The sequence below is a fragment of the Protobothrops mucrosquamatus genome, unplaced genomic scaffold (genome assembly GCF_001527695.2).
Source record: "Protobothrops mucrosquamatus isolate PMUCROS unplaced genomic scaffold, P.Mucros_1.0 scaffold3663, whole genome shotgun sequence".
In the NCBI taxonomy this organism is placed as follows: Eukaryota; Metazoa; Chordata; class Lepidosauria; order Squamata; family Viperidae; genus Protobothrops; species Protobothrops mucrosquamatus.
In genome coordinates this window covers 3,783-22,189 of record NW_015389622.1, presented here as the reverse complement: position 1 = coordinate 22,189, position 18,407 = coordinate 3,783, and the positions used below count along the sequence as shown (strand labels likewise).

Below are 18,407 nucleotides of genomic sequence, written 5' to 3'. Positions count from 1 at the left end.
CGTACCCTCTCCGAGGGGGCCAAAGTTTCGCCCCCTATAGTCAGCGATGGAATCAGCTGACTATGCCGAGGCGCCGGTAACCACAGCCACTCGGTCTTGGACGGGTTGAGCCTGAGTCTGTTCCTCCCCATCCAGACCCTCACGGCCTCCAAACACCGGGTCATCACGTCAAGGGCATCGTTGGGGTGGCCCGGAGTGGCCTGGAGTGGATATGTTAATCAGTATATTCAATTTAAAGTTCAGTACAAATAATATCTATACCTTATCTTTTTCTTTCTTTTTTGTTTTTATATGTTTGTTTTTATTTTTTACTTTATTTTTCAAATTTATTTAATTTTTTAAAATAAAATTTTGAAAATGGTGCAAATGAAAAGGATGAATTTATCTTTCTCAAATACAGTGATTTAGATCACACATAATGTCATGGCAATATGGTTTGTGACTTCCTGGCTTGGTGTGATAAGTAAATCATCCAAGAAAAGAATCCATAGTCCCTTTTTTAAATAAATGCTGCACAATCACAGTTAGTTTATACATTCTGGCTGTTTATGTCTGAAAGGGAATAATGGTTTATTTCTGTTTTCTTATGAACATTGTCCAAAATTTGAATAATGCCAGGAAGAATGAAAAGGAAGTTAACCAAGAGTTGCCCAAAGAATTTGTAGCTATAAAAATTCTTTACTTAGCTTTACATATATCCATCTAAACTGGTACTTCCATTGAAATGATTCATAAAGAAAAGTACTTGAACCTATAATTAAATCAGGAGTACATAGCAAATTCCGTATTTTAGGAATATCGCATCACATCGATATCCTCAAGTACTGTATGCTATTTTTCCCCAAAATTGTATTAATATTTGTAGAAATGGGAAACAAATGCAAAATTACTATAGAAACAAGTCCAAATTATATGAGTTAAAAAATCTTCAAATTTCTTACATTGCTAGCATAAAAATCAGTTTTGCATTTTTTAAACATTATTTGTGGGGCCAGTAAACACAAAAACTGTCATGATTAATGATGTTCATTTTTAAATTGTAAAGTATATTTCACATTTTTTAAAATATGACAATCCATTGATTCTCCAAAATGGAATATTCACATTTTTCATTCCACAGCTGAGATATATAATATTGATTGTCTTATCATTTTGTTAATACTTCATAAAATTATTTGCTTCTGTTCAAGCCTGTATAACTAAAAGAAGCTAAAATTGCAAGTACCCTGGAGGCTGCTATACCAACCAAATTTTACTATTTAAATTGGTGCATGTTTTAATTGCATATATTATCAGGTATATGTTGTAGTTTAGTCAGATTTAAGATGCAGTGTCTTAAGTAAAACAATATGTAGAAACCACTTCTTTTAAACTGCTGGGCTCAAACATTCCAGTGGGCATGGCCACTTCCATAGCACCATCAAGTAGAAGGAGGCATCTTCCACCTCATCCTGAAAGATGCAACAGTGCCAGCTTCTTTCTGTAGTCCCAAACAGAGCTCCAGTCAGAAATTTTGAAAAATGCCAGGGAGGATGTGTGCCAGTGGTATTCATGGAACTAGTTCAGGGGTGGGGAACCTTGGCTCTTTTAAGACTTGTGGAATTCAACTCCCAGAATTCCTGAGCCGCTAGCGCAGGAATTCTGGGAGTTGAAGTCTACAAGTCGTAAAAGAGCCAGGGTTCCCCACCCCTGAACTAGATAATGCTGAAGGTTGGCTGCTTTGCTTTGCAATGTTAATGTTGTGAGGTGGAGAATCTCTTGGACCCAAGAGAGGTATCTGTGTTGATAGCTACAAGTATTGCATTGAAGAATCTAGTGTTAGTTTAGGCTCTTAGATTGCATGAAGTTGTTACTGAAAATGAAAATATTCAGCTGTTTCAGGGTTTGACAAAGGTTTCCATGTTTATGTATTTTAAAAGGGGAAATTTTGATTGAAATCAGTAATCATATATTTAAGCTGATTTATTTTAAATCTCATTCTGTTTAAGATAAATGGTTACTTAAAGTTGGATAAACCGGATTATGGCCTATTTTAACTTGATGGTGATTTGTTTTTTCCAGCCAGTGAAGATAGCAGTGGTATGCAGGGATGGACAGCTGCATTTATTTGAGCAAGTTTTGAATGGGTAAGTTAGGATTTTAAAAAGAACCATATGTTTAATCTGTTTTTAAAAAGAAACAAGCCTGTAGAATTACTGAGACAAGTTCCAATAGTAATAAAATTTACCCAATAATAATAACCATTCACTGGTATATCTAAATATTTTCCAAGCTAAAGCAATGACCTATTGGCTCCATTCTTTATAAATCAAGTGTGGAATTCCATTCATATAAGGATCTTTTTTTCTTTCTTTTCCTACTGCATTCAATAAGTGTCCTTCCCATACCTGTATCAGAAATTCTGGACTTCTTGTTGTTGTTGTTGTTAATTGCAAAGTTGTGTCCGACGCATCGCGACTCGCTGTAGCAGGTTATTTTTTTTGGGTGGAGGGGAGTAAAACAGCACAGAAAAAAGGCATCTTTTTTCTCAATAGATTACAGTTCCTCTGAAACTGGATGAAACCTTGTAAAATTGGATTATTTGAATTTAGTAAATTGACAGATTTATCATTTTGGCCCAAAGACTTTATTAACACATTAGAAAAGAGTAAGCATAGTGTTCCTCTAACATTCCTGTATAGAGTTCTTCTAGTTTCCAGGTCCAGTTATGATTTTCAGAGTGTTGTTAGTGATATGAAATCTGAAGAATTTTCTTAGCTACAATGTGATCTTAGCCTAATTTTTAGCAAGGTGTGTGTGTGTTTGTATAAATGTATATGTGTGTATGTGTATCTTAACCAAGTTCCCATACAAATGCTTTATATAACTTGTTGCATCATACAATATTAGATTGTACCTACTTAACTGAATTTATGTAAGCTTGTACCCAAGCTAATAACTGTGGTTATTAAATATATAATAATAGTAAGTGAAACCATTAAGGTACACAGTATAAATGTTGCATTGTTTATATGTTCAACAAATTGTTTTTCTGTAGCTATTGCAAAAAGCCCTTGGCATCCAAATGTACAATCCAGATAGCAACTCCCGGAGAAGGAAATGATTCCACACCAAAGCCAGTCCCTATCCTAGCAGCTGCATTTTGTTCAGATAAAGAATCATTGCTACTTGTGTATGGGAATTCCTTACATCCTGTTATTGAGAAAGTGGTATGTTAAATTCTTAAATTTCTTAAATTCCAAGCTAGTATTTTAATAACGTATTTTTTTTAGTTTGAAGTTCTAGATAAAATTCATTTTCTCTAAGTAACGTGCTTTCTAAATAAAATTCTATATTTTATGTGTTTTCTTCAAGAAATACTGATTTCACAATAAAAAAAACTTAACTCTGCACACTATCTATAGTTAAATGTTTAATAATTATATTTTACTAGGACTATTAGGGAGGAGATTAACTGTTTAAACCACTAAATGTGCTTTGGAAAAAAGAACACCCACAAAACTATTAAAGTTGTGTTTTTTTGTCACCCTCTTTTAGACTTTGAATACTACAGAAAGACACATCTGCTTTGTAAGGGACATTCAGAAGACTCTGACCCTGAAAACAGAAATGGCTGTAACAAAGGTGAGATTTGAAATCCATATTTGTTCCCTAACTAGATATATCAGTTATTATGAAATGAGATGGAGCTTAGCAGGATTAAAATATAACAGTATCCCAGATTTTTGAAAATACAGATGTTTTGTAAATGAGTAAAACTTAAACCAGTTTGCCTCTTTTACTTCAGTGATATCCAGCAAATTCTGTTCTTCCTTGAGTTAATCCAGTTAAACATCTGTATTGCACTAAGAATGCATACATGCTTGCTTTACTCATATTTTGTTTACCTGCGTGCTTATGTGGATGAATAAATCAGTGCTACAAGTTAGTTACATGGCTTATGATATGCTAATCCATGGAACAGAGAATGCTTACAGATCCTTGGATGTGCTATGATGACCTTCTTACTGGTTTCACTCATCACTGAATTTCTCTGATGATGCCTTCTCTTGGCTGGCTGAGCACATTGATTGGATAGAATAATGGGTAGAAAGGAATTGCTGTCTAAAGTATTTTGGTTTGCTATTATAGAACATAATTCTCTTTTTTCACAATTTTCTGACTGTATAGCAAAACTTCAATGGATTATTTTGTGGAAGGAGTATCTCTTGAATTGAAAATTTGCATTCATTCTTTGGACTGATTTGTCAACGACTGACTTTTTTGTTATTTAAGGGTGAAGTCCAAAGTCAGTTTTGTTGGTTCTGTCTATCACGATTTTAATATACTTATTTATTCTGCAAATAATTTGTAGCATCTTTAATAATATACACAACACTGGTCATTTCTAAAGAAAATAGGATGCAGGTCCTCAGCAACTAGATAGCAAAGATGAAATTTTAGGGACATTTATTTTTTACAAAAACTATGTTAATTTTGATTCATATTTTCTGTAATATACATAGTATGTAAATTGCGTCCAGCAGTGGGAATCAGCAGTTCTATGTGTAGTGTAAAATAGCTACTGTAGGCTCCTAATTGAATTCCATAAGTGATGGATATAAATGTGTTGTGCTTCTTTGAGAATAAAAGAAAAGGCATAAAAATTCCAGGGAGTTTATTGTTTCATAATGTTTCAGTGCAGATTAAATACAGGTAGTCCTTGTCTTACAACAGTTCATTTAGGGATCGTTTGAAGTTACAACATCACTGAAAAAAGTGACTTATGACCATTTTCACACTTATGACCATAGTCACATGATCAAAATTCAGATGCTTGGTAACTGACTCATGTTTATGATGATTGCAGGGTCCTGGGGTTATGTGATTGCCTTTTGCGAAATTGTGACAAACAAGGTCAATGGGGAAGCTCGGTTTATTTAAAAACTGTGTTACTAAATTAATAATTGCAGTGGTTCACTTAACTATAGCAAGAAAGGTCGTAAAATGCAGCAAAATTCACTTAACAACAGAAATTTTGGGCTCAATTGTGATCATAAGTCGAAGACTGCCTGTACAAGAGAATAATGGAAGGCCCTGTGAATTTTGCTACAAAGGGCATAAAAATATTTGGAAAAATGAGGCATATTTTCATTATATTTTCACCCTTTTAATCAATATACATCTGAAGAATTCCATCAGAGTTTATTTAGCTTTTATCTCCTTACTGGAATAAAACCCTTATTTGAACTATAAAATATTGATCATATATTTTGGAAGGTATAGTGTACAATTGCATCGTCAATTACTACCACAGCCTGAGTTCGAATGTGTGTGTTTGTGTGTGTGTAAGGGTGTCAATTGACAAAGAAATGATAGCAGTTTTGTATTTATGGATGCCGTAATTGGGCTTCTCTCAAATGTATGATTATGAAGAAATATGCACTTTACTAAGGGAATTTTGTTTTGGAAATTTCTCTAGGATTGTAAATTGTCATATATATGAACTACCTGTTCAGTGCAATTTTTTAAAAAAGAAAAGGTTTGAGTTTTAATTAAATTATTTATTCAGATGTTGAGTTTGATTAAAAATATTAAATACAGAACATAGTGCTACTTGGATACATATAAATATCTTTCTTCCCTTTAAAATCAGGTGAAAACTCCTGTAATCAACTCAGAGGTCAAAACATTAGTGCCTGGGATTCCTGGTCATAGTTCAGCTGTGAAATCTTCAGTATGCAGGGATAAAAATAAAAGGAAGACAGATGGCAAAGAGGTAATTGTTCTCCATACACTATTTTGCATGTAACCTAAGCCAATTGTTGAATATTCAGTCCTCTGCTTTGTTACGTTGCATACTGTGAATTAGCACTTACTGATTTTTTTTAAGTATAATTAATTTTCAGGCTGTGTTCTGAGAATTTTTAGTTTCCTCAGAGAGGAAATACAGACTTTACAACATATTGATTTTCCTGAAAAAAAGTATTCCCACCACTGGAGAATATTAGGTGCATTCTAAACATTGTGTTTTTTTTATGTAGGCAGAGGCAAAGTCCAAGGATATAATTTCAGATGAACAAAATAGGTGGCCCAAAATATTGAGAGAAACTTCTGTGCCTGTTAAGTCAATGCCATCCCTTTCTCCAGTAGGAAGAAGGACATTACTCCTTTTTTTTGTCTTCTGTTAGTGGAAAGAGAACAGTAGAGTAAGTCTGGCTCTAGATCCAGTCATTGTTTAGAATACAAAATACAAAATACAACATATATAAGAAAGATGTTATGTAGATCAATAACTGAAGAGTCAAAATTGATTTTTCTGTTAGTGATGGAAATGTGCTCTGTGATGGAAATGTGATTTGTGGCAGCAAAGCTTGACCAAACCCTTTGTATGTATTGGATTACAAGTCCCACTATCTATAGCTAGAGTGAAGATTGGATAAAATTGTTGTACATCTACTGTTGCTCTTGTTTTTGAGGATTGGTTTTCTAAATTCAGAATGTTTAAGCTCAAATTATCTCTGACTCCGGATTTTATCATGCCCTTACACCTTGAAGCACAATAAGTTATTAATTTTGTTACATGCAGTTATAGTGTTGTAAAGGAGAGATGCTCACCTCAGGTGGCACAAAAATGCTAACTTGTGTAATTTTTTTTTTAATTTCTAGGAGAGTATTGAAGATCGCCTTAGTGCTATGGATATTGATGTGATGAAAGTAAAACAGCCATCGGGAAGCCTTCCACAGACTGATAATTTTGCAGTGCTTTTGGTTCAGGGTTTGGAAAGCAGTGATCCTGTGATTTTAAATGTAAGTGTTAAAAGTAATACGATGACTGGGGAGGATCTCTATAACATCGCAAAATTATCAAAACTTGAAACTTCATTATATTTAGAGTGTTGCAGTATTTTGTGTCTTTATGGCAATGTAGCAAATACTTCAGAATAGCGACATAGAAATCTTTTGATAAAAGAATTTTGAAGGTCTTTGCTTCTTACTTATCTAAATGACCTAAATTAGACTTTAAGTTTTCAAGCTCAACTATATTGCCACTTTTTGAAGAAAAACCATGAAACTAAATTTTATATCTATGTTAGGATTAAAAGCCTTGGTAGTTTTGGCATCTACTGATAACATGGTTCCATCATCGACCCCTTTCTTTTTTAAACAGAAAGTGCTTCAAACCAAGAAGGAAGCAGTAATAAAGAAAACAGTAGCCAGAATTCCTGTATATTCTGTTATTCCACTACTGCATGAGGTAAAAGATTTAATATTGACTACTGTAATTCTAGCTTTTCTAATGTACCTTTAGTAAAATTTTAAGTTTATTGTTCTAATTACATAATAAATAGAACTGATATATTTGTAATCCAGAGAAAAGAGATCATCTTTGATTCTCCAAATTTTTGGCCTGCTCTGTCTTGTTTAAGTCAGCCTTGAAAATCAACTTTTATGGATGTTTACTTGTTTGTTTATCACAAGGTAAACATTTCTCTAGTCTGATGTACTTACGTGAATTAAAAATTGTGGGGGTGAAAACCCTCCATTGTATAGAATTTATTTAGTTTATATACTTCTTACAGTAGAATTATTATTATCACTAAATTGTTATCCACTCTGTTATGTATTTGCTACATATATATTATTTTTTGGCCATTTGGTTCCTGTATATATTGTGTACCTTTAGCCATGTATTTGTGTAAAAATCTGCATGGGTATATTTGAAAGAATATAAGAAAAACCCTTAACACTGGCCATAGAGGCAGAAAAGTTGGCTCGGGTAGATTTCAGCTTATGCTGCAAATGGGAAAAAATTGCAGAGTGCAGACCTTTGTGAAGACGCAACAAAAGATGGTTACCACATGAACTTCATAAGTCAATGGCATTCATATAGAAAAGTCATCAAGAAATGTGCTTAACTGAGTCAGGCCAAGTCCTATGGAAGTTGTAAAAGTGAATGAGAACTGTATACAAGGGTAGGCAACCTTGGCTCTTTTATGACTCGTGGACTTCAACCCCCAGAGGCTCAGGAATTTTGGGAGTTGAAGTCCACGAGTCATAAAAGAGCCAAGATTGCCTACCCCTGACTTAGATCAATCACACAGAATGAACGACCATGCATGATGTATTTCCATCTCACTTCTTCTGGAACTCAGACTTGAATTAGCCAAATAACATTTGAGCTAGTGTGCATGTGTGTGTGTGTATGTGTATAGAAATATTTAAAAGTTTTTAGTTTTGTAAATGAATACTAGAAGTTCTAACACTGAATTTATTTCTGGGTTTTTTGAGTTTCTGGATAAAAAAGAGCTACAAGTAGCACTGAAGGTATTACAAACATTCTTCTTTATGACCCTTCATGTGATATTATCCAGCCCAGATGTGCAGAATCTATGTGTACAATACTTTCTGCCACATGTTAATGCAGTTTGTTCTGTTCTTGAGTGGTTGTCCCAGCACATATAGATGAGAAGGCCCTTTTGATAGGAAGTTAATTAAAATTGAGTTCATCGTACATTACTCAGATCAGTGAAGAACACCTGGTCTCACTCTTCCTGGCTGTCAGATCTGAGTGCAGGAGTCAAATAAGAATTCGTACTTGAACATTCTTAATATATACATTAGGTTTGTCTATGGAGATTCTCAGTCATCCAGGTCATGGTTGTCCCAAAGGTGCTTTTTCAAGAGGCAACTGGACTTTCTTGTGTTTCTTTTGAAGACGTTTCGCTTCTCATCCAAGAAGCTTCTTCAGCTCTGACTAGATGGTGGGGAGTGGAAGGATTTATATTGCTTGCAGGCAGATGGTCATTTGCATTCTTTTTAGGGAGTCGTTGGGGCCACTTGGAGGTTTACCTGTGTCCTCAGGCTCACCTGGGTAGTGCAAATGTGTGTGGAGCCTTCTTGGCTGCAGGATGTTTTCTGCCCTGTGTCCCTTCACTGTTGAAGACAGGCACAGGCTATTGGGATTGAGTCTGTGTTGTATGCATCTCAAACTGAAGCTCAAATGGTTCCTGTAGTCTGCAATGTGTTCTGGAAATCTGTTCATACTCCCTCACCATTTGAAAGGCGTTCATCCCAAAGTGCATCGCTAAATGTCTATGGAGATTCTCAGTCATCCAGGTCATGGTTGTCCCAAAGGTGCTTTTTCAAGAGGCAACTGAACTTCCTTATTTTTCTTTGAAGATGTGTTGCTTCTCATCCAAGAAGCTTCTTCAGCTCTGACTGGATGGTGGTGAATGGAAGGATTTATATTCCTTGCAGACAGCTGGTCATTTGCATTCTTCTAGAGAGTCGTTGAGGTCACTTGGAGATTTATCTGTCCTCAGGGTCACCTGAGTAGTGTAAATGGGTGTGGAACCTTCTGGGAACTGCTGGAAGTACTATGTTGTAGACTGGAGATAGATGATGTCGTATCCCTCCCCCTCTGTTGAGAGAGGACTGTTCAATTTTGACATAAGTAGCCTCCTTGACCTCTTTCGCTGGTACTCTCCTTCGTGAAAATAGACACAGGATTCAATCTTTTATTTCAAACTTAAATAGCTATCAAATATCATTCCACTATCTTAAAAAGTATACTATATTATAAGCACTCATGTTGAATGAGCCTAATGTTAAACCAAAGGTCTTATGTGAAATGTAAACAAACTTGGTATTGAATCTTTATTCGGTGATGTCAGTCACAGAAATATGATCTGATTTGCTGTATGCATTCTTGGCTGTATGTCGTCTAATAAAATACACTTTTGTAGAAATAACAGCAGTAACATGTATTGCCAGCTATTCTAATGCTGCATAACGCAACAGCATTCATAGTGAAGTTTAGTCAAATATTTTGTAATAGTTTAGACTGTTTGAGAATTCATATATCTGCATTTTGTTGAAGAATATAATTTATATAAAAATCTGAATGCATCTCAGTCTTTACATTCTCTACTTCTGTTTTAGCTCACAAGAAGGCTACAAGGGCATCCATATAGGTAAGCATAGATTACCTAAAATTCTGTCTGATAATAATAAATAGGGTGTATGGGGGGGTTGGTTGTAGCAGGCGCTTTTTAAAATATTGAGCTGGGTTATTCATTTGTAAACCACGTGGAATGGGGTGCTCTTTGTAGATTGTTTAATTTTGACTAGTACATGGTTCAGAGATGACTCGGGAAAAAATCCTTAGATTTTGTGGAAGTGCAACACTTGCTGTTCATTAAACCAGATTAATGTATAGACTTTTGTAGGAGCATGAAAAAAGCATGCTGCTTTAAGAGTTGCATTTACTTTAAAAAGTGGACTTCTTAAGATGTAAATCTGTATTGGATTATATAATTGCAGATTAGAACTACAACATTAGCTTTATACCTGAGATTCTAAAAGATTAAAAAAAAAGATAAAAGTTCATATAGTCCTATGTTGACATTCATCTGTTCTAGAAAAATAAGCGCGACTAATACTCTATTTTTTGCTACCTATGAACTGTATAGCTGATGAAAGTTATGCCCTGGATCCTTTATCTATAATAATATTAATCATTAATGTGTGAGAATGTATGCATATTTGTATCTTTATAGATGTTGTTTAAATTTATCATCTTGACATACGAAATATTTTTTAAAAAAATTTCTGACTGTCTTTAATAAATGAAGGTCTTTGCTGTTATTTTCTAGTGCTTCACAAATGGTTCGATGGTTAAAACCTGTTCTAACTATGCATGCCTCCTACCTTTCAACGGTAAGTACTCTGATACACAGGGCTTTTTACCATTTTGGCTTCATCTAGTGGATGCATGAAGGGAAGGTATTTCCAGACTAATAAAGGAGAATATTTGTAGCTCAAGGTTGAAATGAAAGGTCCTTGGTGCTCTCTGAGCCTGGTTGTTTTTTGCAGATGTTTCATTACTCAAACTAGGTGACATCAATCCTAGCAATGATGATGTATCTTAGTTTGTGTAATGAAATGTCTGCAAGAAAAACACGAAGCTCAGAGAGCACCAAGGACTCCTAATAATTTTCATACCATCCAATCATTCTTATTAATGTGATGGTACTGCACAAGCTTGCTAAAGTAAAGGAGAATTGATTCAAATCTGCTAGAAGGACCAAAAACAGAGGGAGGAAATTAGATTTCATGAATTGCCTTTTACTTCTGCAGTCATTATATACCATTTTCTCCCCCCTTCTTATGTTGAATTTATGCTTCTTGAATTCTTTTGTTTTCTTGAATTCCTTTCACAGTTGTCATTGTATAACATATTTCACTCTTGTTCCAAAGCTCACTAACACTAAGTGAACTTCATGTTAAGTGCATAATATGACAGTGTAATTTTTACCTCTAAGATGAAAAAATTGACAGATTTGAAGTAGGATATGGGATAAGGTTTAGTTTAATTGCTCGGAGGACACATTTAAAAATTATGCAATAGGATAGGCGATCGCTAAACATGGCAGTTTTTAAGCAAGGGTTATATATAAATATAAATATAAATAAAATAACAAAACACTAGGCCCAGATGGGCTACTCGCAGAATTTTATAAAAGCCTACAAGATATACTAAGCCCATTAATGGAAGAAGTATGTAATGAAGTATTAGTAGAGGCCAAACTACCAAATACATGGATAGAAGCCAATATCATTTAGATTTCCTGGGATATATTTGCTACTGCCTCCTTCTAAGTTTTTTTTTCTAGTCTATTTTAAAGACTTGGGATCTCCTGGTGGTATTTCATCCAAGAATTATTTAGACTTAATTTTTCATAGCTGTGGAACATAGCAAGGTTGGCTAGGTGTTGCTCCCTGCTGTACCCCATAAAATAAAACTTCTAAATAAATTGCTTATGGCTTTGCCAAGTTTATACAGTTTATTCAGAGGATATTGGGGAGCAATAATGATATCTTGAAGGACCATTTCTTCCCTGCAAGTCTCTTGCCCAGCCAGCTGTTGACGTTGAGCTCATCATGACCCATTAAAAAGCCATACCTGTTAAGTGGGTGGAAAGCCAGAAGGTCAAAACCAGAAATCCTTCTTCTGATATTCTTCTCCCAGTTACGCTCTTTTACTTTTTTTTTTTTTTAAAAAAAAACATTTTATATCAAAAGCCACATCCACATGTGGAGAGAAAAAGATCAGCACAGAAACAATATACTGCAAAAATGTTTAAAAACGTGTCTAGTAATCGTTGGAAATGTAGGCAAAAGCCAGGCATGTACTGTACTATCACCTTTGGTGGGCATGCCCTAAAGCAAAAAAAATTTGGTCAAAAATACACATGTGGTTACAGAAAATGTTAAGAAAACATGTAGATAAAGCCAGAACTATTTTCTTCTAGGTATAATTACAGAGAACTATGACAAAAAGTGTATATATTTAACATTACATGTATTAACAGCAGCAAGAATTACATTTGCACAGTATTGGAAAAATGAAGAAACACCATCGGAAGAAGACATAATTAGGAAAATTTTGGATTGTGCGGAAATGGACAGGCTTACATTGAAAATGAAAGGGAAAGAAAATACAGAATATTTTCAAACATGGGATAATTTTTATAAATGGCTAGAAAAATGGAATAGGGAGTAGAAATGGAAGTTGTATTACTATTAATGTCAAATATGTGAACCCAGACAACACGTTTATTAAGCACTAAAGGTTTGTAACTATAAAAACTTAATAAAATATCTTTAAGTAGTCTTTAAGCAATCTTTAAGTAAGGGTTATATAAATAAACCTTCAGTATGTTTAATATAGAAATGGCCTAGGACTACATTTGCATATATCTTCATAGTTCTCTGTTGACTTTTCTCTTTTTTCTCTTTATCCCTATCACAGCTGCCAGATCTGGCCTCCCAGCTTGGAACATTATACGAGTTAATGGAAAGCAGAGTAAAAACTTTGCAAAAGCTGTCTCGCTTGCATGGCAAACTATATCTTATTATCACCCAAGTAAGTTAAAGTTGATAATCTTACTCCACAGAAAGAGTGGTGTTATGAACATAGAATGAAGAAAGTATGTTACTAGCAACAATGAGATCTTCTATCAAATGTGGGAGGGTTTGCTGGTGTGCCGAAATTTATGACACAAAAAAACTCTGATGATTCCTCTCAGAGTGATTTTGGGGAAATGAAACTACACACAATCTGTGCTTCTAGCAGCCTTGCTTAGAAAACCTTTTGTGTATGATAATTTTCTATAGAGTAGTGCATAACTTTCAAATATGGAAGGTGATTCCCAACATTAAGGGTAGCTTTCCATTGACAATTTGAGGCTGCAGAAGAATTTCTGTGAGCTTGATAATTCAACAATTTTCATAAAAGGTAAACCAGTTTTGGGGAAAAAAACATTTATGTTAAGTCAGGAACTTCCAATCTTTAATTGGGGCCATTGCATCAAAAGCCTTTTATCCTACTAGAGATTGGTATAATTTTGTTTCATTAGAGGAGTTTTACAGATTTACTGAGAATACAGTGATGGAGGTGCACAAAATTTATTTGCCCTAATCTTCAGGGATAGGATTATAATAAATTTAGAGTTACCTTCTTTTCAGGTGGATGCTGAAGGACAAGAACATATGTATTTATGTTCTCATAAAGGCTACCTAATTATATATTTATTGATAGAAAGGCAGAACATAAATCTAATAAATAGAACAAGCCTGTAATTATATTTACTTGGAAAATAAATAGATTAAAACATTTTTATCTTCAATGGCCATGGTTCTATGTAATTTAGTAGAAGCTGCTGTTTCTCTTCTTGATACCAAAGTTGATTCAGTTCAGCTCTTGGTAGTGAAATATAAAACCTGTAGTTTGTTACTGATGTTGCAGAGTCCTATTAATGCAGAAACAGTTTGATTTTTTGAGTAGAGAAACCATCTGTTAATGCCAGCAAAAAGCAATCACGTGTAGTAATTGGGTTGGAGCTTCAGTTATCTTTTTCTCTCTAGGTATTTTCCCCCCTGCGATGTGTACTTAGTTACCATCCTGAGCATAGAATAGCACTGGACAGAGTGGTTGCACCATCACTTTCAGTTGCATCTAGATAAAAAGTTTTAGTTAGAGCCTATTTTGGTTCCATTTTGTATAGAAGATAATGTGGGTTCTAATCACAGACATTAAAAAGTTTAGGTCAAGTGACATCATTACTTTGTACTATGCCTTCATTACTTGCTACAGACTAATAGATATTTTGAGGGTTTTTTGGAAAGGTATGTTTGATACAATAGTGCGTAATAATATTTTTACTCAAAATATAATACAAATGTTGCCTTTACAATGTTAGAATTTAAAAAGGGGCAGAATCAGGCATTACTAAATGTGTGAAAATATAATTTTAAAAAAATCATTTTATTTTATTGGAATTAAAACTTTTTATTATTTGACAAATTAACAATAGTGTATCATACATAGTTAATCGTATCTGTTTGATGTAATGTAATTTGAATTCAACACAAGCTGTGTGTCCTAGCTACAATCTTTGTTGATACCAAATACTCTTTTTTAGGTGGCTGCATTAGAACAGGTTCAGGATGTGCCTGATATTGATCAGACTGCAAAACTGGTATATGAAGAAGGTAAGCAAAAGAAATTTGGTACTAATCAATTTGGATCAATTAGAAAATAAGATAGTATATCAATAAAGGAGAATATTTGTAGCTCAGGGTTATTTTCTAACAAACATTTCATTACCCAAACCAGATAACATCAACAGCACTGATGTAGCTAACCTTGTAGATGTTGTTGACTCTGAATTTCCCCTAGTACAGCAGGTGATTACAAGTAGTCCTTGCTTTTGACCACTTTGTTTAGCGAGAGTTTGAAGTTAGCAGTGGTTGGGGGGGGAAAGCAGCTTTGCGATCAACCCTCACATTTACAGTTATTTCTATGTCCCATAGTCACGTGATCACCATTTGGGCACAACTGGTGAGCTTTTATAATCATTGTAGTATGCCACCGTCATGTGACCGCCATTTGCAAGCTTCACAACGAGATTCCAACAAGCAGAATTAAGGGAGAACACGTGGAAGTAAAATTGAAAGTCACAATTGTGTGATGTCTCGCCTGACAGCCACAGTGATGTGCTTAATGATGGTAGCAGAAGTGAGGTCATAATTCTGGTGTGGAAACACATGATTTTTCTAAGGAACACAGTACTTGGTGCCAGCCCCAGTTGTGATCAGTACCTATGCAGGCAACTCCTGCCTGGGTTAAGAATTGAATTCTGTTCCTGTCTTTAATTCAAATTTGTATGCAAGTTGGAACTCTCACGTAACAAATGGGCTGCCTGTTGCTAAAATGGCAGGTGAAGTTCTCCTTCCTTAAGCTGATGAACCTCTGAGGCCATGCAACGTTTTCATGAACTGCTTGGAACCTCTGAAGGCAGGCCGTGTATTAGAAAGGCATAACTTCAGTTACCCGTTTTGCCTTTTGTACCTGCAACAACATTTATAAGATTATGGGAAGATTCTTTGATTCATCGAAGCATATTGAACAGGGAAGATGTTGGGCCAAAAAAAAAAAAAGGCTAAAGTGAGAATTAAGAAATTAGATAATGGGAAGTACCAGAGGGAGTGTTTAAAAATTAAACATTTGGGTTTGAATATGGTTAAAGAAATAGAAAGATTTTGAATATAAATGAAGATTAGCTTAAGAGGGATGAACCCCTCAAGTAATAGTATGCCTTCTTTCTTTTTTTTTCTTTTGTGTTTGGTTTTTTTGACATGAGAAATATAAAAATGTTGGGATGGTTTACATCAGGGGTAGTCAACCTTGGCTCTTTTATGACTCGTGGACTTCAACTCCCAGAATTCCTGAGCCAGCTGTGCTGGCTCAGGAATTCTGGGACTTGAAGTCCACGAGTCATAAAAGAGCCAAGGTTGACTACCCCTGGTTTACATAAAAGAAATGTTTTCTCTGTCTTTTTTTCCTCATTTTTCTTTAAGATATGAGAAATGTAAAAATGGTGATGGCTTATATGAGAAAAAAAAACAACTTAAATACTTAAGTGTAACTAATTTTGAGAAAATCTTAACCAGTAAGAATGTTTGAATATTGTGGGGAAAACAAATAAATGTAAATAAGAATGTAAACAGGATTTATGATGAGGCAATTAAGATGATCAATGAAAAGAAGCTTTATATTGATGTGGTTATTTGCAGAAACATAAGAAAAATGTTTATGTTCAATTGTCATTTATTTAAATAAGAACTGTATTAATTTAAGGTTGGTAAAAGAGAATATTATTGGAAGAAAAGGAAATCAAGTAAAGCTACTATATGGTCTATAGAATTATAGAAATTAATTGTTATTGATTGTTTTTTAAACACTAACCCAGACAACACGATGTTTACCAAATATTAAGGTGTGTGTTAAAAATTAATAAAACATTTTTTTAAAAAAAGAAAGGCATGGCTTCAGGGGTCCATAAAAAACATGGCATGGTTTCAACGGTTTATCAACTCAAGGAAGGACAAGGATGTCTGCCACTTTTGGTAATAGGCAGTCCATCCATAAGTAGGATATTCTAAATACAGGATTGCCTATATAAAAGATGAGGGTTGTAAGCCGAAAGCAAGAGAAACACAGGTTCCTTACCTCATTTACTAAATAAAGAGCAATTTTATAATGCTTAAATATTCAGTTAAAACTGTGGCAGCTTTATGACTGGCTTCTTTTGGGTCAGTTGCTACTCTGCAATAGTAGAGTATATAGGGACATTTCTACTGTGTTTCCTCTGTGCTATCACCATGCCCAAATTGACACTGTAACATACATGCCCTACTTCAGTGGATATTTGCACCGCCCAAGAGCTACTCTATGACGGAGATGGGCAATTTCTAAATATACGGTATATAAATTTTAAAAATATTTTTAAAGAAAATTATTTCATATGTTGAAAGGAATAGTGTTATACATTTATCTCAGAAAACAAAATGGGTTTGTTGGAATATATTTCTACTCTATCCCATGTTAATATTGCAAAGATTCAAAAAAGCATGGGACAATCAGTCTTTTCAGGATCCTTGAGTTCATAAGGATATGACTTCTTATGAGTTACTCCATAAAAACAAGATATGGGTACTCCTTACAACTATAGTTGGGACTGGCAACTCTATTACTAAGCAACGTGGTCACTAATCAGACATCACATGATAACAACATGTAATTTTAATGCCAGCTTTGCCATTGACTCAGCTTGTCAGAAGCCGGTTGTGAAGCTGATTGCAAAGGGCAATTGTGACTGCGAGATGCTGCAATAGTTTTAAATATCCATTGGATGGAAAGTGCCCAAATGTCAATCCTGTGATTGTAGGGACATTGCAAAGTCGTCATAGTGAGGATTGATGGTGAAGTTACTTTTTCAGTGCCGTCATAATTGCAGACAGTTGCTAAATAGGGCAATTATTAAGCAAGGTCTACCTGTAGGTATACTTATGAGATGCACTCCTAAAAAACTTCTCAAACACATTTTTGGTTTCAGTAGACAATGTTTATTTTCTTTAGTTACAAATATTGAACATTCACGTTTTTTATTGACAGAATCATCGGACGATGGTTCAGACGACGAGATGGTCGCAGAGAGAGATTCAGATGTAAGTAAAGTTCGGTGACTTTCTTTCCGTACTTAAGAAGTTACACATGATTATGGTGAATGAATGTTTTGTTGTGCTCTCCTTCAGGAAAATTGGGATGAAGATGAAGAGAAGGAAGATGAGGAGAACAATGAGAGAGATGAACAGTCGGACAATGAGCAAGAGATGGCAATAGAAAAAGAAATCAATGGAGAGTCAGATTTGGATCCAGAAAATGAAAGTGAAGAAGAATAGCATACTGTTTAAAGAAAGAAAGCTTGTTGGAGCCGGCTACCAAAATGTGTCACTTCTGGATTGCCATGCTGGAAGCCACTTGGATCACAAGGAGTGCACACTTGATACCTAATATATCTGATGGCATATTGGAAAACTCTGTTTCCAAACCTGGAGTGCATAATGATGCCATCCTTCTTGTTCTTCAGTTCTATATTTCTAGGGATCACAGTGAAACAAATTTCTTCCACATAGCAAGCAAATTATTTCTTTTATTTGGATATTCATTTTACAGTTCAAGTCTAATAGCTTATCAATCCCCATTGGGTGATGATCCTGTTGCAGCTTTGCTTTAAATTTTGATGGATTGAAGACCACTCTATCTTAAACTGCTTTAGTTAAATTTTTTGGAAGAAAATAAATATTTTTGTAAGACTCAAAAACATTACTTTGAATTTCTTGGTAGTTCTTCCTCTTTCCTCCACAATATCCATTTTCTCATAAGAGAATTATTTCATACCTTAGCAATGATACATTGCAAACCAGGTTTTAAGACTAAACTGACTTTTTTATATGTGTGTGTAAATCAGTCATTTTTCATGTACTTAAAAAAAGACTCGTGCTTAATCCTAACTTTT

The 18,407-nt window shown here is 34.6% G+C and overlaps 1 protein-coding gene and 1 non-coding gene across 2 annotated transcripts in view; both read left to right on the top strand.

Annotated features, from left to right (window-relative positions):
- WDR43 (WD repeat domain 43) overlaps positions 1-18,188 on the top strand; it is a 37,490-nt gene extending 19,302 nt beyond the window's left edge. Inside the window, exons 8-18 of the mRNA XM_015827380.1 lie at positions 3,038-3,209; positions 3,538-3,624; positions 5,636-5,758; positions 6,649-6,789; positions 7,151-7,237; positions 9,925-9,956; positions 10,638-10,701; positions 12,797-12,910; positions 14,469-14,538; positions 17,504-17,556; positions 17,644-18,188. Of these exons, the coding sequence (XP_015682866.1) occupies positions 3,038-3,209; positions 3,538-3,624; positions 5,636-5,758; positions 6,649-6,789; positions 7,151-7,237; positions 9,925-9,956; positions 10,638-10,701; positions 12,797-12,910; positions 14,469-14,538; positions 17,504-17,556; positions 17,644-17,790 (1,090 nt within the window). The 3' untranslated portion in view covers positions 17,791-18,188. The remainder of the gene's footprint in view (positions 1-3,037; positions 3,210-3,537; positions 3,625-5,635; positions 5,759-6,648; positions 6,790-7,150; positions 7,238-9,924; positions 9,957-10,637; positions 10,702-12,796; positions 12,911-14,468; positions 14,539-17,503; positions 17,557-17,643) is intronic.
- Positions 3,988-4,065, top strand: LOC114923444. The gene has a single exon (XR_003810624.1). It is a non-coding gene; the product is annotated as a small nucleolar RNA SNORD53/SNORD92 (small nucleolar RNA).
- Positions 18,189-18,407: the final 219 nt, after the last annotated feature.